Source organism: Semicossyphus pulcher, unplaced genomic scaffold (genome assembly GCF_022749685.1).
Source record: "Semicossyphus pulcher isolate SPU_LCO1_2020_fin unplaced genomic scaffold, fSemPul1.0.p SCAF_19, whole genome shotgun sequence".
Lineage (NCBI taxonomy): Eukaryota > Metazoa > Chordata > Actinopteri > Labriformes > Labridae > Semicossyphus > Semicossyphus pulcher.
In genome coordinates this window covers 3,697,476-3,721,073 of record NW_027211692.1, presented here as the reverse complement: position 1 = coordinate 3,721,073, position 23,598 = coordinate 3,697,476, and the positions used below count along the sequence as shown (strand labels likewise).

The 23,598-nt window shown below is 40.4% G+C and overlaps 2 protein-coding genes across 2 annotated transcripts; one reads left to right on the top strand and one right to left on the bottom strand.

Moving 5' to 3' along the window:
* Positions 1-689: 689 nt before the first annotated feature.
* Positions 690-23,012, bottom strand: LOC138596887 (calpain-5-like). Its single transcript, XM_069668333.1, has 13 exons — positions 22,844-23,012; positions 17,740-17,899; positions 13,786-13,917; positions 5,385-5,593; positions 4,649-4,841; positions 4,347-4,540; positions 4,076-4,153; positions 3,567-3,762; positions 3,329-3,451; positions 2,787-2,983; positions 2,160-2,281; positions 1,785-1,921; positions 690-1,637 (listed from the first exon to the last, which is right to left on the bottom strand). The coding sequence occupies exons 2-13, from the start codon at positions 17,893-17,895 to the stop codon at positions 1,461-1,463; spliced, it is 1,914 nt and encodes a 637-aa protein (XP_069524434.1). The 5' UTR covers positions 17,896-17,899; positions 22,844-23,012; the 3' UTR covers positions 690-1,460.
* Positions 6,724-8,651, top strand: LOC138596888 (olfactory marker protein-like). Its single transcript, XM_069668334.1, has 2 exons — positions 6,724-6,797; positions 8,220-8,651. The coding sequence occupies exons 1-2, from the start codon at positions 6,735-6,737 to the stop codon at positions 8,649-8,651; spliced, it is 495 nt and encodes a 164-aa protein (XP_069524435.1). The 5' UTR covers positions 6,724-6,734.
* Positions 23,013-23,598: the final 586 nt, after the last annotated feature.

Sequence of the window (23,598 nt, the reverse complement as noted above, 5' to 3'; positions counted from 1 at the left end):
AGTAGAAAGTGGGGGACGACAGGCACCAAATGGATCAGCGGACCGGGAGTGAAACCTGCGATCAGTGCAATGAGTTCTGCATCCTCTGTACACGGGGCGCCTGCTCTACCGACTGAGCTAAACCAGCGCTCCAATACCATCGTTTTAAACCAGGAACGCCACAAATGGGTAAAGTTTGTTTAAGATAATAAAGAGACACGAAGCCTTTGGTCAGTCAGATGAAATATAAAATATTTATAACAGAACAAAATACTTTACAGACGTCATTTTTTCCCACACATGCAGTAATGAGTGAAATAGGCACGTTCTCCTCGTACTAACTTCACAACAGAAAAAATGCAAAATGCATAAAAAGTCATCATCCACATTAAATTCATTTTAATAGCCCATATTCCACAAACACAATAAACAACCAAACTCCATCTCTCACTGGAAATGTCATGTGTCCAAATCGCTTTGCACATTTTGGTTGCACCAGAAAGTTACCCACAATCCATTGCTTTTGGGTTTAATGTGGAGAACAGCAGTGCAATTAGAGGGTTTTACTCTGCCGGGGAAGAATGGGCAGCAGGTAGATTTGGGGAAGTAACTTGTAGTATGAAACAGATTGTTCAGACAGATTAATTACAGGTAATTCATCTGGGTTAGCTGTAGCATGTCTAAGGTAGAATCACTGCATTAGGGATGAGTTATTAAGAGATATTGAATCTAAAAAATGCCACAATGGAAGATGTTTGCCAAACGCTGGCTGTATACAGACATGGTGTTAAGCTAAAAGGCAAAAGGTTTTTTTGTTGGGCAGTTTTCATCAAAACAATGTACAACAAAAAGAACTTTACAGAAGACATGAGAAACATTAAGACAAGATATTCTGTAAATAACCAACGTTATTCATAAAGTTGAGATGTTTTGGCAACTGTTAAAAAACTTCAATAAAATCTTTGAATTAAATAGAATAAAAAGAAGGAAATATAAAAAGGAAATATAAAAACACATACATAAGACCTACTCCGTAACATTCATTAAACATAAAAGATGAAAATAAGCTAAAAGAGACTTGGACAGATGTAAACAGTAGAATAAAAAATTACAATTTCTAGTAGCTGACAGACGTAATAAAAGACCCGATCAGATAAAAAGGCAACTAAAGGACTGTAAACAATGTTTGTATATATAAAGATATTCAGATACACTTCATACAGGGACTTTAAATCAAATTGTAAACAGGCATTTATGAGCATCGAGCTAAAAAACAGTAAGACAATCAGGTTTCCACCTCCTCCTCTGATCTCGTACTGCTTGTGTGTGTAAACGTCTATAAAGTAAAGCTAGTCTGTATAATGTAAACCCTCTTCTCCTGCAGAGACCTCGTTGGAAAACAAATCTTTGTTGGTAAACTGGCACTTTGGTAAACTTTAATAAAAGAGCTAGAGTCCGACTGCTCGGTACCCTGCCTTGTCTCAAATGTTGGTGAGGACCGTGCTGGTTACTACTGCAACAGTGAGGGTTCCTGGGAGGTCGCTGTCACGGCCCTCGCCCCGCCCCCTCAGGTGGAGCGTCTGCTGGAAATCGCCCTGCTCTGCCGGCAACGACACCTGACCCAGGAAGGAATCCATCAGCAGGTTGTGGTTGTAGATCTGAAAGAAGAAATGGCAGAGAGATTCAATGTAAATGTGACAAAGGTTTATGAGTGAGTACATTAAAGGTTTATGTTACACACACACACACACACACACACACACACACACACACACACACACACACACACACACACACACACAGACCTTGATGCTGATTGGCTTCCTGGCTTTCTTCCTGTAGAAGAGCCCCTTGCTGTCAAAGACGGGGTTGCGTGTGTCTTTCTGGACTGGAGAGCGAACCTTCTGTCCTTCACAGCGCATTATCACGTAGGGGTCTGACACTGAAGACAAAAACACACACTATGAGCAATATTTCAATATTAGTTTTGTATGTGATTTTTAAGATTATGAATTGATGTTGGGGTATTTTTTTTTAATTGTTTCAAGCAAACCCAGATCTTCACCATGTCTTAGCTTTAGCATCGTTTATAGCAGTAGTAATTTTGAGTCCATGGTATTATGTAAATATCCTGTAAAGTGCTTCTAAGTCATTAATGACATGAAACAACTGAAATCTACCTCCACCAGAGTCTTGTCCTGCGAGTCCAGTCGCTCTCACTATGTGGACCTGAGTGACCAGAGTAGGATAACCACACAACCCAGTCCAGCAGGTCGTTGGAGGCTGATCTAGTGACAACTCCCTTTTAGAAAGACACACACACAGATAGAGAGAGAGGGGGACAGGGATACTTGTATTTGTTCTTGTGTTCATGTTCTTCTTTGTTCCCAAGCACTGTATCCTCAGAATCTGTGCAGTAAAATGTCTCGTTGTATCTGAGATGAAACCCAAACCTGCTGCAGACCTGGAGTTGATTCACAAAAACATCTGAAGACTAAAAAGTAGTGACTCAGTGGACAGCTTAGGAGAAACTCAATAAACAGAACATGCATGCCACTCCTAAGTTTGAGGTGCAAGAGGAATTTACAGAGCATATTAATGCATACAGCTGTCTGAGACTGAGAGACGTTAGAGGTGGTCTCGATGCCTCCCGAGTCACCAAGATCTGCACACGGCCAGTAATATGCTGCAGGTAATGCTTTGCTTGATCATCTAGTAAACTTTCTACTTGCTTGAATTTGTCTTTTGCTGAACTGTTACACATGGACAGTTACAACACAACTAAAACAAGCCCAGTGTGTACTTACTTGCAGTCAGACGGCACATCGGTGAAGATGCGGAGCAGGAATTCCCCTTCATGTCCAGGGTCAAAGGTTGTGGGTATGATGACGTATCGCCCCTCTTTCAGGTCGATTCGTACGAACACAGACCTTGAGTTGATGTAGGTGCTCCCACCAACCTTCTCCTGGTTAACATGCATACGGTAGGTCCTGTTCAACTCCACCTGAACACCGAGAGACAGCAGCAGTGTTTCACTGTCTGTAACGTCCACAGCTCTGGACTCTGTTGCACTCAAACTTTAATAACAGAGGACTGAACGCTATTTGGCCAAACTATTGTAATCAGTCTGCTATTTTACAAACTGGATTATACTATATTTAATTATTTTCTACTTTTACTTTGTGGTGCATTACATACGCTTGTTCTCTTGGTACAGCTAGCTAAAACTAAAGCTATCTAATACAACCGCCCTGCAGTAAATCATATCTTCATAAAGATGTTAGTGTTCAGTTTACTCTAAAAACTGGAAGAGGAATGAATAATATCCATGAAAACACACTGAGCTGACCCTGTGTATGTCGAAGCCAATAGCCAGGTTTTGTCCTCGTCCTTCCCTCAGTGTGGCCCTGCGGTCCTTCTGCTGCAGACAGATCAGTATCTCGTCCTCCGGCTTCTTCACGTCAAACACGTACTACAACACAGAGAGACGTACAGATTGTTGGGTTCATTCTTTCTTCCAAAACAGAGATCTTGGTCTTGATGAAAACCCAATCTAATCATTGATGATAAATGTGAGAAATTAACACCTGTGGGTTCTGGAGGAAAGAGTGCTTGTTGTTGACGCAGCCACCAGTTCGGTTGACAAGTGGGTCGCCGTTGTGGTGCCAGGAGCCCCGCATCACAGACTCCTCCCAGGTCTTATGGAAACTCAGGTAGGATGTGTTGATGAGACGACACAGGATGAGGTCTGTGAAGTTAGCGATAAAGTCATCAAAGGTCATCCTGAACGGAGGGAGAGAAAAAAGAGCGGATAAGTAAGGGTTCTGGGTTATTCACAATAACAGTCATTTACTGCATGATTTCAAATATTTATGATTAAGGAAGAATGAGGAATTAAACAAAAGGAAAGAGGTTAAAAAAAAGGAACTAAGAATAAGTTAATCTTTTAAACCAAGACTTTAACCCTTGAGAAATGTCAATATAACAGACATTTGATAAGAACTTTAGGTCTTTAACTTCAAGGGAAAAGTCAGCAGGCTTCACTTGCAGGCCTTGCATCTCTGCCAACAGGGGGCAGCATTGCGCTAAAACTCACCAGAACTCTCCATCATCCTGGACAGTGACGCCAATATTCTCTCTCTCACTCTTACTGACTTTCTTCCACTCCTCAGAGCTGCAAATAAAGACAAGGGTCAGTGATGTACTTCTAATAACAACACTGGATGGCAGATGTGAAAAGTAGGTAGTAAAAAGAAAACATATCAACACAACAAAACAATGGAGGACAAGAATGACTCTGTAAGTCTATCTTTAATTGTCTTTCCTGTTAAATCCCCTCCCTGTGCTCCACACCTCCTCTTCCTCACCTGTCGCTCCAGGGCCCGTTCCACTCTCTCTCTCCCCAGGGGTTTCTCATGCGGATCATGGTGAGTTTGTCTGACCGGAAGTAGGCCAGCAGGCCGTGCCCGAGCCTCACTCTGCGGACGTCTGTCACAGCGTACGCATGTCCCTTCACCAGCCCACAGTCCAACTTGGCCTCCATGTCCGCTGCAGTTGTTGCCTGGAACAACACGGCATGTGGCAGCACTGTTTCAGTCAGTCTGTCTATCATTATTAATTCATGTATTAATTCAGCCGCTGTTTGGGTTTATGTTTGTCCTCTCCTCACCCGGATCGAGCAGCTGATGAGGCCTCCTCTGTTGTGGACTTTCAGGACTCTCTCAAACAGCTCGTTTCGTTTCTCGTTGTCGTCTTTGAACCCTTTCTCCACCAAGTCCATCGGCTCCGACACGCCACCGGTGAAATCCACGAGAGCATCGGCGGTGTTGCCCCCATCCAGCGCCTCATAGCATCCACACATCCTACAAAGCAATCATTTGTGGTTACATTCATTTTAATTAATTAATAGATTCAGGTTGATTCTGTTTCTGAGTAAGGGATTCATTTTCTATGATGTATATCCTTGTTAGATTGCTTTGCAAGCGTTTAATATTTCATAATATTTATCCAAGGTGTGCAACTTAAATCTTCTGTGTCATCGGCTCACAGAATTACTGCTTTTTGAATCCAGTATAAGCTCTAAGGAATGGGAGGAGAAGGAACCAGGATGGATTCAGAAACAGTCGGTGTTGCTCCTTTGACTGTGGTGAACTTGACATGTTTGACACTCCAGCAGGGCGTTAACTGTCTGCTGTTTGAGCAGCAGTAAACACATTATATTTGGCAATCATCTGACTGTCTACACAGCTGACTGACTGTTACTTTATACAACAGTTTTCACTGTTAGCAGTTCTCCCCATGTTGATACAAATGAACTGAGCACACACACACACACACACACACACACACACACACACACACACACACACACACACAAACACACACACACACAGGGAAGTGCTCACTTAGCGTAGGCCTTCTCCACAAGCGCGCTCCAGAACTCGTTGCTGTCGTTTGAGTGACAGTACACCAGCTCTCCGTTGGCTGTTGGCAGTTGATCATCGATCACCACATCCACCCACTCGCCGAACCGCCAGAACCGGAAGTGGAAGATCCCGGCATAAGACTCTGGTTTTTCATGGTCCCATTCCTGGCTCTTCCAGTCAGGAATCACCTGGTAAAGAGAGAAAGAACACGTGACCTCAGTCAGCCGCTTGTCTAATAGATACAAAATGAAAACAAGAGAAAGACAGATGCTGCGTGTGTCTTCTGCAGTGTCTTTGTGACTGACACTGACCTTTGAACTCTCTGTAGAAAAGACTTAAAGTTTTCAGTTTATCCACTTGTTTATCCACTTGTTTTTCCTTAATTAACCTTCCTGCAGTTATAATTAACACGAGCGACTGAGGATTTCAAAGTTTTTAACAAGGGAATGCCATCCACCCATATCCTGAGCTAAGATCCCTGCTGACGAAACATTAACACCGTCATCCACTGATACACACACACACACACACACACACACACACATTAACAATCCTCAGTGAAATGATATAAATAAATAACTGGTCCATTGAGCCAAAACCAGTTGAGTTCCCAGAAGCCCTCAGGAACCTCCCAGAGTTCCCTCTCGTACGTCATCAGCGCCTCCTGTTGCCTAGCACCCTCACACATCACCCACCTCCTTAACGCCTTTAAAAAAAAAGCTTCATTTTTTTTCCATTTGATATTCAGACATTTCAAACCTGATCTGTAGCATTTCAGGATAAATGATTCAAATGGGGGCAGAGATGTGGCAGGTTTTTTTTAAAGTTCCAGCCACTGAAAATGTACAATAATTCAATAAAGTCATGTTGAGAACTCCTCCACGATAGCACAACTGATCTTTAATAGCATATTAGAAACACATTAAGAAACCATTGAGAGCAGAAATCAGGCTGCAGAGGACTGAGTGCAGCAGAAGATAACAAACTGTTCTGAGTGATGCTGTGTTCACATTGATCTACAATGCTCTCCCTACCCTCTCTCATTTTAGGTGGCCAATCAATGCATCCTAACCAAACTACCCTGTGGGCAGGAGGGGGGATGGGGACGATGGGGACATAGTGAGAAACTGCTACTCTGTGATGGAAATAGTCGGAAAGGGGAGGGGAGACAGAGAGAGCATGTGAGCCTATGACAACAGAGAGAGAGAGAGATTTAAGGGAGGGGGGTGAAATCAGGAACTCCTTTAGAGCTCTATTTAGTGCAGCATCCATCCACACAGGCAGACCTCGCCTCCTCCTTAACCCAGGATTACAACCTCAAAGTCAGACATGGACAAGGCTCCCTCCAATACGATGGTGCTGGAATTTAAAGAAGACCCTGCACTGACAGAGGTGAGGCTCTCGCTTTGAAATGACCACTTCCATCTCCAGCTGCAAAGTCTGTTACCTGCAACTTCAGCCATGTCCAGGACATGCTGCTGCAGTATATCTAAACTCTTTACCCCGGTGTAATGGACCAGCGCGTCTTCATAATATCAGTTGGTAAAGTTTTCTCTAGTGTGTCTGATGCCTTTCATGTCCCTGGTGTAATAATCAATAGGTCTACTCATCAAAAGAGTGAAAACACTGACTAACAGCCTGGCACTCTGCCTCAAAAGATATTTTCTCAACTGTCTGGCAGCCTCAGTGGAGGTCAACGGCCGCGGGGCTTTTGTGACTGAAATCAAAGCAACTAATCAGAAATGTTTTCAATTATAAAAAATATAATTTGAAGCTGTGATCAGCTCCAGACCCCTCTGTGATCCTTAACTGGATAAGCAGTATAGATAATAGATGATTTGATTTATTATCATTTGAGTTACTTTCTGAACAAAATGACAAAATGTGCCTCTTAAATGTTTCCTGATTCTGAACTGTTCATTACAAATCTTTGGGTTTTAAACTGTTGGACTGACACAACAAGACATGTCACTACATTGATGGATATCATTTGAATATTGGATTGAAAGAAAAGCTTCATAAATTAAATATCCTTGGCTTTGAACTAAACAGGATGTGTGAATCTAGGAAAGTTCAAAGTTTTCTTTAGCATTTTCAGAAAGAGACAAACAATTAAAGGATGACTCAAGATAATAATTGTCAGATATCAACTTGTTCAATGCTCCAACAGTTCGTACACGTCTTTCTTTGACATTGACCAGAATAAGTTTTGATATGTGTTCAATCAAACATTGGCGAATTAATATGTGTGATGTAAAGGCAAAGTTTAATCCATCATTTTTATCGCTGTTCCTTTAATAATGAGTACATATAAAAGCTGCAGCTTCAAATTTGGCTTCTGCGCCGAAAATGCCGCAGAGCACAACGCTGTGCTTGGCGTCTAAATATTGAAACACAACTAGGTAACGCAAAGGCTCGACTGACACATGTAAATGTTATTGTTCAGACCCCGAGTGATGTCTCTAGAGTTACCCTTTCAGTGAATGGACATGATTCAAAAAGGCAAGCTCCCGTCTATAGATCGAGAATGATGATGGTGCTGATCCATCGTGTTGAGGTCCTGAAGCTGAAGTGGAGAGGAATGTGAAGCAGAATCAGGACGACTTTCTGAGTGTCAGAGAGACAAAGTCTTTAAACTAACCACACTGTAAGATGGATAGCGGTGTGTTCATTTTAGTCTGATGGAGCTTCTTAATAGGTCTTTGTATTGTTTAAAATAATTTTGGTGAACACACCTGTCCACCTTCTTCTTTAACCCTTCTCATTTTCCATTTCATTGATCGCTTCCTGTGTTTTATTTTGCTTCCTCTGTAGATGATGCGTCTTCGCGTGTCGTCTTTGCAGCGCTCAGGGCAGAAGCGTCAGGACGGGGAGCGTCTGCTTCTCCCCCATGAGTTCGTGTATCGGCTGGACTTCAACAACCAGGATCTGAACTTCTCCCGCTGGTACTTCTCCCTCACCGGCCACGGCCGCGTCACCGTCACCGGAATTTGCCAACTCTGGACCCCTGACCTCACCCACCTGATGACCCGTCAGCTCCTGGAGCCGATCGGAACGTTTTGGCGAAACGCTAATGACCCCGAGGATTCGCAGCTCAAGTGGCTGGAGGCGGACATGCAGGAGTTCGGCGAAAGGATTGCTGAGCTGGCAAAGGTCAGGAAGGTTATGTACTTCCTGTTTGCTTTCAAGGATGGGGCAGAGGCAGCGAATCTCGGCTGCTCTGTGGAGTTCACGACAGAGAAATGACTTTTTACTTCTTGTCAGTAGAATCAAGGTAGAATATTTGAATAGTATGCAATATGTTGTTTAATCAGCATCACACTAGAGCTGAATGAAAATAGAATCAGAATCGTCTTTATTGGCCAGGTATGTACTCAAGGAATTTTACTCTGGTTTAACTAAATACTTTGTAAAGAAAAGAAATCCTTCAACTTCTACATCCTTCCTAAAGAACACATTCTGTCCGATCTCTGAGTCATGCTGATTAACCTGTAAATGTACAGTTCTCTTTTGCTCCAACTTATAGTACAGAGTCAAATTTTATATGCACTTATGGCAAGCCAGTGCTAAAGAAAGTATTTTACACAAAGCAAAGCACACAAGCTTAGTAACAACGACACAATCCTGGGCTGAACAATACTACAAGAGATAGAACAAGTATGAATGCACTTTATTTAGACTTTATATGAAAGAAATCCTCTTTGGGTCCTGGTTCTACATGAAACAGAAATCAGCAGGTCAAAAAATGTTTCAGTTTGTCCAAAACGTTAGCATTCATAAAAGATTTCTGAAACTAATAAATAACTTATTTACTATTAAACTATTTTATAACTTGAAACTTATTAAAATGTTAATTAAATCAACTTTTAAATACAAAACTTTTAAATATTCTCTTGTAAATAAATCACTTTCCTGCTCTGCTGAATATTGTGATGATATGTTAAATGACTTGTTCTTTGAGTTGTTACCGTCTCTGTTGTTGTGTTATGTTTATTTATTTCATCACTCAAATGCAAAACAAGTGGCTGTGAATGGAATATAAAATATTCACATTGCATGTCGGCCTGACACAAAACACAGATCAATGGAGTGACATCTATTAAATATCGACTGAAAGCTGTCTGTGTGTTCTCATTGGTGCTGATTATTATTGGTGTTACTGGACAGAGGAAAAGAGAGGGGGGAGGGGAGGGGAGGGGACAAGGGACAGAGGAAACAAGAGCAGGGGAGAGGAGTCAAGATAGATTTATAAATAAAGCCACATTTTCCTCTAAGGGCTTCATGATTAGACCCTCACTTCAGGAGGAAGGGAAATAAATGGGCGAACATTTTGATTACCGTCCTCTCATCTCCTGCTTTTCTGGTGAACACAGTGACTCAATTATCACAAGCATGAGAGGACGAAAAAAGTGAAAGGTGAAGAGGGAGACGAAACAAAAAGAAGAGATGCAGGATCAGTGAGGTGGGAAGAGCATAAGAGAAACTGAGAAATGACTGAATAAATACAGTTTATACTGCTCAGTTGAGGTTGTACTTTAGCGGTTATAAAATGATAGAAGTGCTGGTTAGATGGTTTTAAAAAGAGATGAAAATATAGAAATATTTAACAACAACATTCAGAACTCTACTCTCATTCTAATGTTGTAACTACAGACCTGACCCAGTAACTACTTCGCCTTTGATATCACACTAAAGTAGCAGAACACATTTTGTTTGTTAGTCTCTCTTGTTCAGGAGATCATAATCTGAGGAGATCAAAAGTAAAATATGTCGCAGCAGAGACGTGGATAACAAAGGCCTCAGAGGTCTCTGAGAATATAAAGATATTCACTTCTGTGAAGCACTGATGTGACAGAAAAACTGACAACAACGCCCCAAATATCAACATGCTTCACCCCAAACATGCTGGCAATAGTGGACCTGCCTTTTCTTATCTGTGCAACGAGACATCTATAGTAACCCATTATCTGCCTCACTTTGTTATTAGATTAGCAAGAGTGGATTTTAATTAGTAATATGGATCCACTTGCATAAATCAACTCACATATAACTTACATTTGCAAATATCTATGGATGTACTTGGAAGTGGAAAGCTTGAGAAATTTGATCTGATGTTACAGAACAAGAATTTGTGTCACCATCTTGTCTGAATTAAATAACTCCTCATGTGTCATTCAAGTATTTCTCCCTCTCTGTGATTTTCTGTCTCATTGTGATTCAGTCGGTGGAATGAATGGAAACAGCAGGGAAAAGGTCCAGCATGTTGTGTTTACAGTGTCCTTACAGGGACATGTTGCTATCTTTCTCTTCTGCAACTTGTAACAAATACACCACTGCAGGTTTTCTCTACAGTTTATAAAAATAAAACAATATTGTTAAGAATTAACGGTTAAAAGTCTGGAATAAGTTACTTAAAGGTATAATCTTAAAGATTTTAATTTAAATAAATGTCTGTTAAGTCACTATCTATCGCCGAATGAGGTAACACAATGATGAATGGCATGTGCATTATTATGGGCTGGGTGTCTGTGGCAACATTTGCGGAAAAAATCACCAGTTAGTGACACGTTTTCCATCATCCAGCAGTGGTTGGTCTGCCAGAGAGGGTAGGCGGAGCTAAGCGGCTGCTTTTCCGCTCTCTGCAAGTGTTGCGAGTAAACAGTAATCTACTATGGCTGAACAAACAAAGAAAAGATGGATGACTACAGATACAACTTCAACAAGAAGTGAAAATCCAAAGAAGAAGAAACAAACTCGACGCTCAGATGAAGCAAACAGTCTAAAAAGGAAAGCGACCGTCAGCCAGGAAAATCAAGACTTACAACCGTAACAAGTGAGCCAACCGTGGACGTCTGGTTATCTGGGAAGTGTGCTCCTACAATTACCGTTTATAGCCATAAGGTGCTGCCAAAGAGAACGAAACTGAGATCTTCGAGATTATATCTTGATATACCTTGACTTTAGATTTTGTGGTTTACTTTTTTTCTGTCAAATTCCTTTTAGGGTGCAGGAACAGCATCTGCCAGATGAATAGACTGTGGATAAATTTAACCTAAAAATAAGCAAATATACAGAATATTTAAAGCTGAATTATGATCTTTGCATACTGAGTGAAACCCACTACTAATAATGCGAAGTGTAGGACTTCATAAGAGCAGGTTGGATCACAAACACATTATTTCCCCATCAGTGCTAAATACATTTGCATGTTATCAACATTAAAAGTCATAAAAGACAAATAATTATGAATATAAGAAATGAAAATCTTATATCTCATATCTTTAAGAAAACCTTTACGTACTTAAAAACACATTTTAAGATGTGGTTTAAATATGTGTGATGTGTGAGTTAGCGCAAACAGTTGGACCTATAGAATGACATCAGGTCAAATGGTGTCATAATCGTCAGCAGATTTAGAGTTTGGTTTGCCCTACTCACACTAGAGGCTGAAGTGTTTTTATAACCTGTGTTTGTTTGTCTTTGGACCATTGACGGGTGTCACGACAACGAGCTGCTCCACTGAGGCGACAACACCTAAAACAAGCTGAAGTTTCCCTTCAGCTGATGGAAAACTGAGAGCTGCAGAGCTCTGCTGAGACCACACAGGAGAAAGAGTGAACCAACAGCGGAAAAAGCACTGCGGAAACACACACTGTACACACACAACCATGATGTCTTCAGTAATACAATCTTGTCGTGCGTTTGTACTACGTTGATTTAATAAATGTCTCACAGGTTTGATCCGTCTGTTCTGCAGACGTGCGTTAGAGCAAGGCACTGAAACCACTGTACCCCCGTTCACTCACTGTTATTAACTGTGGGAAAACATTCTAATGAAAATGATGACATGAAATCTGGTGTGAATTAGTCAGCCTTCTATCACAAGTTTGTATACTGTCCTACTGTGTTTGGACAGTTTGAAGTGTAGTGTGAGCCTATTACTGAAGTCAGACTCAACTCTGAAAGAAGTCATAAGCAACATGATTGTAGACAAAATGTATAAAGTTATTTGTTATTAATACAATGATGATTATTCAAACTCAACTCCAGGTGTAGCTGTGTCATCTCTGATTAACTGGATCTCTAAGCAAAGTTAACGGTGCCACCTTCTGGATGAAACGTGTTACTTCTTGATTGCTGCAGCCTCCACCTGAACTCTTGCACATAGATCTGTGCTAATTCTTTTAGTTTGTTAAAATTCTAATTTTGAATAAAGTTTCAAGTCTCTTTGTCAAGCTGCTGCTAAATTAGTACAATAAGGTTATTCATTTGTGGATCTGTCAGGGCCATTTCACAGTGAATAGTGCACATCATTTATATACTCTGACTTATATCATTATTAAAGTCGAGGTGAAATGAAACATGTCATTTTAATCCTTTTAGATCACATCCTCTGTAATATTGTGCATCTATGTGACAATATAGGCCCAAAAAAATACAGAAAATCAACTTCTTTGTATTCTTATATCAAAATCCGATCATTTTTTCTTCCGGTAAAACTACATTTCACGTGTGCTTACGTAAGTTAGCACCAAACAATTTCAACAAATCAATCTGCAACATTTAGCCGCAGAGCACCAAGAACGCTCGGTCAGTTAGCTAGCTACTGCGCTGTGGAGAAAGTCTGTCTACGCCCACTTCTCAGCGCTCAAATCAAATCCCTCTAATGATATGTCCCGCCTGCACGTCCTGTTTCACTCGGAAATACGTCACGATACGGAAGCTAGATACTCTCGAAATGCCGTTTCAGCTCGACTCAACTGATTGCAGCTACAACACTTAAGGTGTTGATGCTATATCAAATATCAAAACTGGTTGTGTGTTACAGAGACATTGAACCCGCGCACAACAACTACTGAACAATGCAGAGTCTGTGAAAAGTGTGGAAACAGACCGATTTCAGCGGTAATCTATGAGAATATTCTCAGACCGACTTCTCTCTTCCGGTTTGAAGTCACGTGATCGTCACTTTTTAGATGTCGATCTAAATTAAACACACACCCAGTCACACAAATCTGACAAATACATACCTATGCACACAAGCTATTCACCCCATTAACACTAAACACACACATGCAGTCACTGTGTGTGCAACGTGCACGTGTCCAGCTGTGAAGGCTGTGGCTTTGCCTTTTCTATTGTAATCTTTAACTGATGCGTACTCAGCAGTGTAAACAAATATTACTTGTTCCATTGTGTTGCTGTGTTATTGGAGACAGGTGTTTCACTGAGCTATTTTTTTGTGTAAATATTGCGTAATGTGTTTTATTGTAGAACCGGGGAAAAATAGTGTTTTAACCCAAGATTACAAAACTAACTTCACAGCTGCGATACATATATAGTTAAAAACATACGTTCTGTCTGAGTGTCTCTGTCTCACCTTCTGCCACAGAGCTTCTCTGGAGGCCAGACTGGAGCAGGCGGCTACAAACCAGCAGTTTCCCAGCTGGCCCTGGTGCAGGTCGTGGGCACTGATGCCGTCCACAAACAGTTGGGGGTTGCTGCATAAGTCCTAGAAGGTTAGAATGATTTTAATTAGTGATAAATCAGTGATGCATTCAAATACTAAATGAATATCCAATGAATTCAACATGAGGATGAGACGACAGTCCCTTGAATCTATTGAGAACTGTCATATCCATTGAATGGTTTAGCTAATGTAGGTAGCAGAAACATTGTAGATTAAGGCTAACAGCTGTTCTACTGTCCAGTCCTTTTCTGTAGTATATTATATTTCTGTCTCTGGCCAGCCTACAGCGTCTGCATGGGAGCTGTTGAGTGACTTACAGTATAGGAGGTGGTCAATACTAATCTGCTGCCAGGCGTGGATGATTGTGAAGCAGGGCGTGAGCCAGAGTGCTAAGTCAACCATCCTAAAGTAAATACAGAGTAAAAACTCCCTCCAATGAAGAAAGAAACGCTTTTGAATGTTAGAAGAAAGACAAACCACGCAGAGTGCATGAAAGGCAGACTAACAGGACGGCAGCCAAATGATAGGACGGGGATAAACCAGCTGAACACACCCAACTAAACCATTAACTATGTAGAGACAGGCCTGTATATGGCTTATACAAAGCTCACTTAATTCTTAAATAGGAGATATAAAGTGTTAATGAGTGAGCTTTTGAGGTTATTTCTCACTAGTTTTGAAGTAGATGCTACTAAGAAAAAAATCTGTATTGTCTTGTATGTCTTGTTTTTCATTTGGTAAAGTCACATGATAATCAGACTAATGTACATAATGAAAGAACCTTGAATTGCCCCCCGCTGTGTGCACTCTGAAAATTAGAGGTCAGTATTTTAAGTACACATACACTTAAACATATGTTACCATGAATGTACTCATCTGTTCAACCACAAAAGACACACACTCAGCCTGTGTGGTTCTCCTCTCCAGACCGTCCTTATCCTCCCCTTTCTTCCTTAAGCATATCTCTCTCCCTTCAATGTGCCGTACATGCTGAACATCATTTCATTATAGTACTTGTACTCTAACACCAGGGTCTAAGATCAATGACTGTATATATAGATGGACAAGGCGTCTCCATCTGCTCCCATTGTAAGAAATGGATGCCAAAATAGCCCCTGTGATAGGCGCTGCCATCTTGCGATGGTGACGTCATATGGAGCCAGAGACTGCGCAGTAGAGATCAGCGAGTGAAGCGGCCGTAGCCGCTTCCGCTAACCCAAACACACACGTAAAAACAGCAAAGGTCCTGCACGCCGGCGTGTTTAACAGCAGAACAGCTTCTCTGTGTTGGTCTGAGGTTAACGTTCACAGGTGTGGAAACTTCAATGACTGTAGTGATTGTTTTAGTTACGTTTCCACTCGCGGATCGTCCTCCGCTCTGCTCACCTGGAACTGATCGGCTGCAGGAGCCGAATTTGTCAGCAGAGCTGTCAATCATCATTTTGACAGCATCAAATAACTAATTAAAAATAAACTTGTCAGAAAAATGAACACTTGGACGTGAATCAGCATGATAACAACTAACTATAATGACTGATGATGATAATTTTTTTTTTATTTTATAGTTTGACCCATGTCCCATCTGTTTACATGGAGGAGGCGGGCTTTATGAGCTATGCTGCAGCCAGTCAGCAGGGGGCGCACCAAATGTTTTGGCTTCACTCCATCTTTTTATACAGTCTATGTCTAAGATAAACAGCCCTTCAAACCAAACGTTATGTCCAAACTCAAATCTAAGCATATTAAACTAGCTACAGCAGTGTGAACAAATCATCAGGACATACTATCAGTGATCAGCACTGATCCAGAGATGTGTTGACCTATAGATTAAATAAACCGTTTTAAATGATTGTAAAACATATAGTTACCCTATAAGTTCCTCTGAGACGGTTAAGTTTCGGGTGAAACCATCTGAATGTTTCCTCTTTCTCTACTCCCTGGACAGATCAATAGTATTGATCAATTTGAGAGCTTTAAGTTTCCTGTTTAATTATTTAGCGACTCTGATCATCAATGATTGACAATAAGAGCTTGTTATGATCATACAATTTAGGCTTGAGCAGCACGTGCTTTAACTCAGTGTGCACTGGAGGAAGACTGGGAGATGTTTCTACATGATGTTTGAATCAGACTCGCTTTGAATTAAAAAAATAAACTGCTTTTACCTGAATAAAAAAAATTGGTCTTCCTTACAAACCATATTTGAACCATCACATATCTTCTTTAATACAGACAGAAACCCGACTTTTCAGCCTAAATAAACTGGCCTAAACCGGTCTGCATAATTTAAAGTGTATTAATAAGATTTGAGGAAGTTAACCTGCTACAGATATTTGTAGAACCTTTTGTTTCCCCATCGTTCAACAAAAACGAAAATGTTCACACTGCTCAGACTCTCAGGTATGTAGTTGTGAAACTTAGTATAAAGCAAAACCAACCGAGTCTTCATATTCCCTTATCTTCTACACTTAAAATAGATAACAGCTGAAGTGGCAATGCATGAAACCATTTACATAAACTAACATAGTTCAGTGAAATGCAGAGGTTTACAAAGTCTCTTTCCAGTTTGGCAGTTTAATCAAACAACTCTTGGATATCAAGTTAAATGTTCATTCTAGACTGAGGATATTTGTGAAGATGTTTCGTTAAATCATTTATCCATCATAAGATTACAAAGATTTCTGCTTGATAAAATGATTAATGACATAAATTGAATGTTAAAACTATAAAACTATATTCATGTTTTTTCAAAGCAGGCAAATATTCAAGAAGTGTTTTCAGTACACTAGAAAAGCCTGACGGACGCCCAATACAGAGATCAAAAACAGCTGGTTCTGACTGTTTACAATTCCAACCAAAGTTTGGCTCATACTACAAAGCAGTGACATTCAGCTACAGGAGTACAAACTTGAATCACTGCAGGTTTCAAAAGCTACACGATCAATGCTTTCTGCTGCAAAACTGGACGTCATTATAACAAACTTCAAAATATAGATTTTAATCATCAACATTTTCATCATCAAATTATAGACTCCAGCAGTAAACTTCTAAATCCTTTTCAGAGTTGTTATCTTTGTTACTGAGAGCTGGGTGGCTTGTTTATCTTCTGATGAAGTCGCAGTTTCTGTTTACACTCACCACTCAACTTTTTATCTGAAGCATTAGAGGACCAGGATCCTTTACAAAGAACGCATTCAAAGGGAAACTGCAGAGATCTTACACATCAGAGGCTGTTGAGGGAGTAAAACTGCTCATTTGTCAAACACACTTGTTTTTCAGGCCTTGTAATTTTACATTTGGTCATAATTTGTACTCAGCTAAAAAATATCTACTTTATCTCTCAGGTGTGTAGAAACCTTTGAGTCTGTGTAAGAGGATATTCTCTATATATTGTTTCTATTTACTTTTGCTCGGTAACAACAGAGACATCTAAATGTGTTGTTCTGCAGTCCAAACACTTGCTTCAATAGTTGTTCATAGAGCAAACACAACATGTGCACATGCAGACTGACACAGAAACCTATGTGAGTCAGAACTGGTTCTCAGTGGGATAAATTCCATAAATTCCTCTTGTTATTCAGTCAACGATGGCTCTCCTCCTCTCTTATTTGCATGTTCTCTTTTGTACTTGTCTCATGATCACCATCCTACTTTCCACCTACCTACCGATCAGCTCAGAACCTTTGTTATGACTATTCGTCACAGTACTGGCCTTGTTCTTATTTCATTGAATCCAACAGCTGAGGAAATAACTTTCATGTCCTTGTGTAAGGCAGACAATTTGGAGAATTCAAGGGATGACATATCAGGACAAATTCGCTGACATTCCCTCTCTGAAATATGTAAACGTTTTTTTTCTCTCACCTTTGGTCTCTTCCAGGTGATCCTGCCGATGCGGTTGCTCTGATAGAACAGGGACTGGTCACTTGTTGGGAAGAGAGTGTCTTCAAACAGAACTCCATTCTGCTGGCACTGTCTCCTCAGTGCAGAGAAAGACTGGCCCTCGTATGGAACCACCATCCCCCTGCACACACAGACATGGACAGGTTCATCAGGGCTTTTTCTTATATATATATATATATATAATATATATATATATATATATATATTATATTATATATAAAAACACATTTTATTTAATTTTTATAGTACTAAACTCTAGACTTTTAGAACATAAAAAACATCCAGCATTGGGTCTGGTTAGAGTGGTGTCTCTAGGACCTCAGTCGGAGATTAGAAGACTTCAATTCAAAAGTGAACGATGTTAAGGTATATGACTTTAGGCAAGATATCAGAGCATAATTCAAACCAAGAGGACACAGTGGACGTACTTCACCTGAAGCTGTTCACATCGCTATAGGGACAAGGTTTAGTAAGAAGGATATCCTCCTTTAACTCTCCCAAAACACACCTGTGCACACACGCACGCACACACACGATAGTCAAATATACATTAGATAAGCTTTCCCACCAGTCATATGACTGGATGACAAGCACAACGTCAGTCAGCCATGTTTGACTACAGCTTACAAGCAAAGCAAACAGATGATGCAAGTTGCATGCCTCTGTTTGCGTGAGTGTGTGTGTGTGTGTGTGTGTGTGTGTGTGTGTGTGTGTGTGTGTGTGTGTGTGTGTGCAGACACAGTAAGTGCATGATCTGTCAGAAGCAGCTTCCTGTCTGTAAAATTAAGTGGGACAGTGACTGAAAGAGGAAGCCGTGATGGTGGCCAGCATAACAAAGCACAACAGAAAGAGCGGACACTTCTCGCCTGATTATGATCCCCGATGTATTTTTCCTCATCTCCTGTTGGCTTAAAAAAAACTGTTTAACTGTAAAAACTTGTGAATTTTACCTAATCAGGGGGATTCTTCACGTGGCTGTGAGTCTTTAAATTATTTTACCCTGCAAAGCACCGCAAAAGAGGTTAAAAACCTTCATATAATCACTGAAATGTTTTTCTCCTGCACCCACACCCTTCTGCCTTTTCTAGCCCTGCCCAGGTGTGCTATACCTGAATGCTCAGTAAGGGGAGTCTGGCCTGAAGTATCCAGTGCCAGTGTCAGAAAAAGTTAGAGGCTTATGAAGCAGGAACTGCTCGTGTTGCTGGCTCTCAGATTGGAAGTCTGTGTTACTTTGATGAAAGTGGCAACGTTTCGTATTCTGTGTGTGAAAACCTGCTACACTTACAAACTACACTGGAGCTTCCTTTCCACACTTAGTCCAGCCTTAGTCCAGACGTAGCCTCACCAGCAGTGGAATCTAACCAAGTACATTGTTGTTGGCTGTATGAGTTATTAGGTTGCAATTAGTTTCCCAACTGGGCTAATTGATAAAGCTGTCTCATTTTATCAAATGTAATACAGTCAACACTTGTTTTTGTTCTTTAATGGAGCATCTCCTTTTTATGCAACTTTACACTTCTATCTCTACTACATCACAGTGGCAAACATTGTACGTTTTATTCCACTATATTTGTTGACAGCTTTATTTATTTTTCACCATGTATACCACATGCATCTCTAAATGTGGTGATTCTGATTTAGATACTGTTTTTCCTTAATGGGTTGAGAAAATTCTTGTGCTTCTAAAAATACACTTTTTAAACTCCCCTTGGGTTAGCTGTAAAATGAATTGTTACCTCTTTGAAAAGAGGACTGTTTCTCTGAGCTCATGGAAAGTGGACTTTTACAGGCACTATAATCATCTAATAATCCCAGACAGTTGAATGCATTGCTTTAGATTAAACTGCCAACAATATACAGTAGCTGAAGTTAACACAACCTTAAACATCTTCATCAGTAAAATGCAACATGCATTTGATGGACCGATTTTACATGTAGAGGAGTATTTCTACAGTGTTCTATAAGCTACAACTTTCACCTCATTAAGTAAAGATTTAAAGATGTCTTCCACCAGGCTGTTAGGATCCTGGTTACCACGGAGAATGTTCATAACCAAATCAAGCCAGTGAGTAATTGCATCAGTGTCAATAAAAGGCCTTTTACACAGAGAGGATGCTGAACAGAGCAGGCAAAGTGTGTGTGTGTGTGTGTGTGTTTCTTTAACAGAGTCCAACTCACAAACTGTGAATTATCAAATATCTGCTTGCTAAAGTTGCTAAAATACATCCCTTTGTTAGAAGGGGGAAATGTCCCTTTGGCAGCAGGAACAGAAAATAGTTTTACAGTTGAGTTTACCTTTTCTGGCATCATTCAAAGATTGATAGAAAGAAAGAATGTCAACGGAGTAAAGTTTGGGGGGTAAAACATGTTTTAAAGGAAAACAACACGCGGACCCTGAGAGGTTGTGGGCGAGCAGGCTGGTTAAACTGAGCTGACCCTCTTTACTGCAGACGACCAGCATGACTGTGGCATGACTCATCATCAGATGGGACGAGGAGGACAATGTGTTTCTTTCTTAATCGTAAACAAAACTAGTTAAACTTATTCTGGACTTATTCTTACATTCTTCAATTTGTAGCAGCAAGTAACTGACTCCACTACCGCCTGACTGACGGTAAGTCAGCTTCTCTGATTAACTGTAGGCCTTACACCAGATGTTTTGACTTGTTATAGTGGAAAATGCACAGATGTTACTAAAAACAGTAACAGCTGCTCTGTTATATACCATGGTTCAAGTGAGCCACGACAGTGTGACAGCTAGCAGCATTTAATTTAGTGTTCCTTAAATGTATTATATATATATATATATATATATATATATATATATATATATTTTTATGGTATCTGGAATCAAAATGTATCATGTGATTTTTTCGTACAAATTGGTATAGCTCGAAACATCAGTCTACACTCAATCTTTAGGGTTAAATGCTGAGGGTTGCTAGCTTTGACTTAGATTCTATTTTCTGTTAGCACTACATTGTGGTGGTTTGTTATTGTGTTATGATAATTTACCTCAATAAAAGGGGGCGCTAATTGGTCATGGTATTAGATTGGTTCATTGACTGGCATACATACCAATACCCAATACCGCATTGTAGGTAGCATCGAAACAACTTGAATCTAAACCATCACAAGATGCCTGAAAAAGGGAGACACTCTGACAGGAAGAAGTCTGACAGACTCAAAGCCTCAACAGAATTAAAGACAAGTTTCTGGGGTTGAGCTCAGTTGGTAAAGAAGGTGCCCCATAAACAGAGGCTAAGCCCTCGCCGCATAAGTCCTGAGTTCCCCTCTGACCCTTGGCCCTTTGGTGATGTCATCTGACAAGTTTCTGAGAGCTTTCAACAGCTTGTGTGCTAGACAGCCTACATAGATATAGCTTCAAGCGCATTTTAAAAGTGGTCGAGGCAAAGATGTCACAGTTTCGACTGTAAAGATGTCTTTGAGGTACAGGTTTGTCAGGTTGAGTGGAAGTAAGAAACAAAACCAGTTCTCAGATGTCAAAATAAGAAAAAAGCGACCTGGGCTGTGAAGAACTGCCAATGGATAACGGAACATTTACAGCAGGTCTACTGAAGGTCTACTGTCTACTGAACGTTTTTTTTATGTGGCAACTAGTAGGCAAAAGAAGGTTATTTAGTGTGTGACACCAACTGTCAAACATGGAGGAAGAAGCATGATGGTCTGAGGCTCTTTTGCTTAAAGTCAGCAACTTGCAGCGTGAGTGACTGGCACCCCGAACCAAGAAGGATACCACAACATTTTTTCATTGCCATGCATCTGAATTTCCCAGAGGGAGTCATCCCAAAGGGATCAATAAAGTTGAGTCTAAGTCTAAGTCTAACCTCGGGACGGCTCCTAGTTGGTCAAAGGTTTATCTTAAAGCATGAAAATGACCCAACACATAATTTCTATAATTTATGTGTTTTAGAATTCTTTCAAACATATCTTTGAAATTCTTGTAATGTCATTTAAAGTTAGAAGACAAAATATTAAACAGAATAAACAACAACAATGAAGAAGAGCTTCACATTGTCAGTATTTGTTAAGCAAACCTGCTTACAAGACAAGCAGCCATTTAGGTCACCTGTTCACATCAGTCTCCTGTCAACAACTGCAGTTTACTCCTTTTTCTCACTGTCTGCAGCTATAAACCAGATTAACTTGTCTTATTTCTTTCCTTAAGTGTACTCAGTCTTTAAATGTACAACATAGCTCACTTTTTATTGAATGCATGTGTGAATACACTGTTTCTCAGTTTGAAAACAGCTAACAAGTGGATTAACCTGAACCTCTAAAGACCACCAGTTTTATCTTCAAACACAGATGTTTGATTATGGCGCAAGACCAGAGGAATACCAGTCAAACATAGGTGTGGTTGCATGTGGGCACCAATAAGACATGTCACCGCATGCGACAAGTCAATAACAGCCCAGTGCATGTGTTAAAATATGACGACGGCCTTTAAGTGATCTGTGATGTGAGCATGGGGAATATACAGTATGTAACGTACCCGGATACAGCTTTGCAAAATAAACTACTTATCTCACTTGGGCTCAAATTTACTTTAAGTGCTTCAAGGGCTTTTAAGCTGTGTGAAGCCACCCACAATAAGTCGGGATGTGGGAAAATGTGCCTTCAAAATAAAATTCAAATTCCGTTCTTGAAATAACTCCTCAATTCTGCATATATTGTTTTGAAGGCGACTTCCGGGGTCGTACGTCTACATGCACGGTACCTTGGAGGATGGCGACTTTTTGCATAGATTTTTCATCCCAAGTAAAGGGAAGGGAAACGAAACCGTGACCAAATGAGTTCTGTATTACTCAAGTACTACTATTCTATTCTATGCGTGCGAAATGTGCTCCTGTCTAACATTAAAGTTACAAACCAAAGTTTCATAAATCTTTCCGCTTGCACTCTGTCAAAGTTGTGTATAAACTCCAAATCGAGACTCGTTAATAACGGCCGGCAGTGACATTTACGAGCATACTTCAGATTACTCGAGATGGAAAACCGTAACAGTGCTAAATTCATTTAACTAACGCTGATAAGACATTACCTGGAGATGTATTTGGTTAAATGTCAGCTCCCTGGGTGGAGCACGCGGCTGCTTTCTCTATCTCTTCTCCTGGGAGGATTATGGTGTTATTTATTCCCTCTCTGTGTTGTCAGTTCGGTGATGTGCGAAGATTTTCAGTGGGAGTTTTGTCCGTTTACAACATCCGAAGTAAAACCACACACGCAGGAGGAGCTCCAGCCCCTCGAAACCCAAACCCTCCTTCACTCATTTGAAGGCTCGAGCGAGACTATGATGCCTTCAGGTGCGGCACGGACACATTTTTATATTTTATTAAAGCGTAATTCGACCTTTAATAAATCAATGCTGTATCCTTTATTCGCAAGGAAATACACTTGCATAATACAATTATACGCCCTAATAAGCAATATACACGTTAACAGCATTTCATGATAACTGTATTTAGAATTATATCTCTACATTAGCGTTTCCTACTGCATCATTACAGTCCAAAGTTCATGGTAGTGTTTTCACGTTTATTATCATAGAACCATCTATTAGTTGCGTTCAATTCGACATACTTCTTGAAGTTTTTGAGTGCTTTGTATATTTTATTTTACATTTTATAATATATTTCATGACTTAGATTTTTTTTAACGTATGCACCTGTGTCTGTAAATGCGCAATTAGTCAAATCCCTTTCGTGTATCAAGATCGCTATTGGTCAAAAGACGTCATTCAGACTGATTTTTGTCGCTAGTTAAGTCAAGCGGCACATTGTTCTTAAAACTGTGCCT

Coding starts and splice junctions, on each gene's coding strand:
- LOC138596888 (XM_069668334.1), top strand. CDS start 6,735: ATGGACAAGGCTCCCTCCAATACGATGGTGCTGGAATTTAAAGAAGAC. Junction 6,798..8,219: donor AAGACCCTGCACTGACAGAG/GTGAGGCTCTCG, acceptor CTTCCTCTGTAG/ATGATGCGTCTTCGCGTGTC.
- LOC138596887 (XM_069668333.1), bottom strand. CDS start 17,895: ATGGTGGTTCCATACGAGGGCCAGTCTTTCTCTGCACTGAGGAGACAG. Junction 4,541..4,648: donor TCATCAGCTGCTCGATCCGG/GTGAGGAGAGGA, acceptor GTGTTGTTCCAG/GCAACAACTGCAGCGGACAT. Junction 2,984..3,328: donor TTGGCTTCGACATACACAGG/GTCAGCTCAGTG, acceptor CTCGGTGTTCAG/GTGGAGTTGAACAGGACCTA.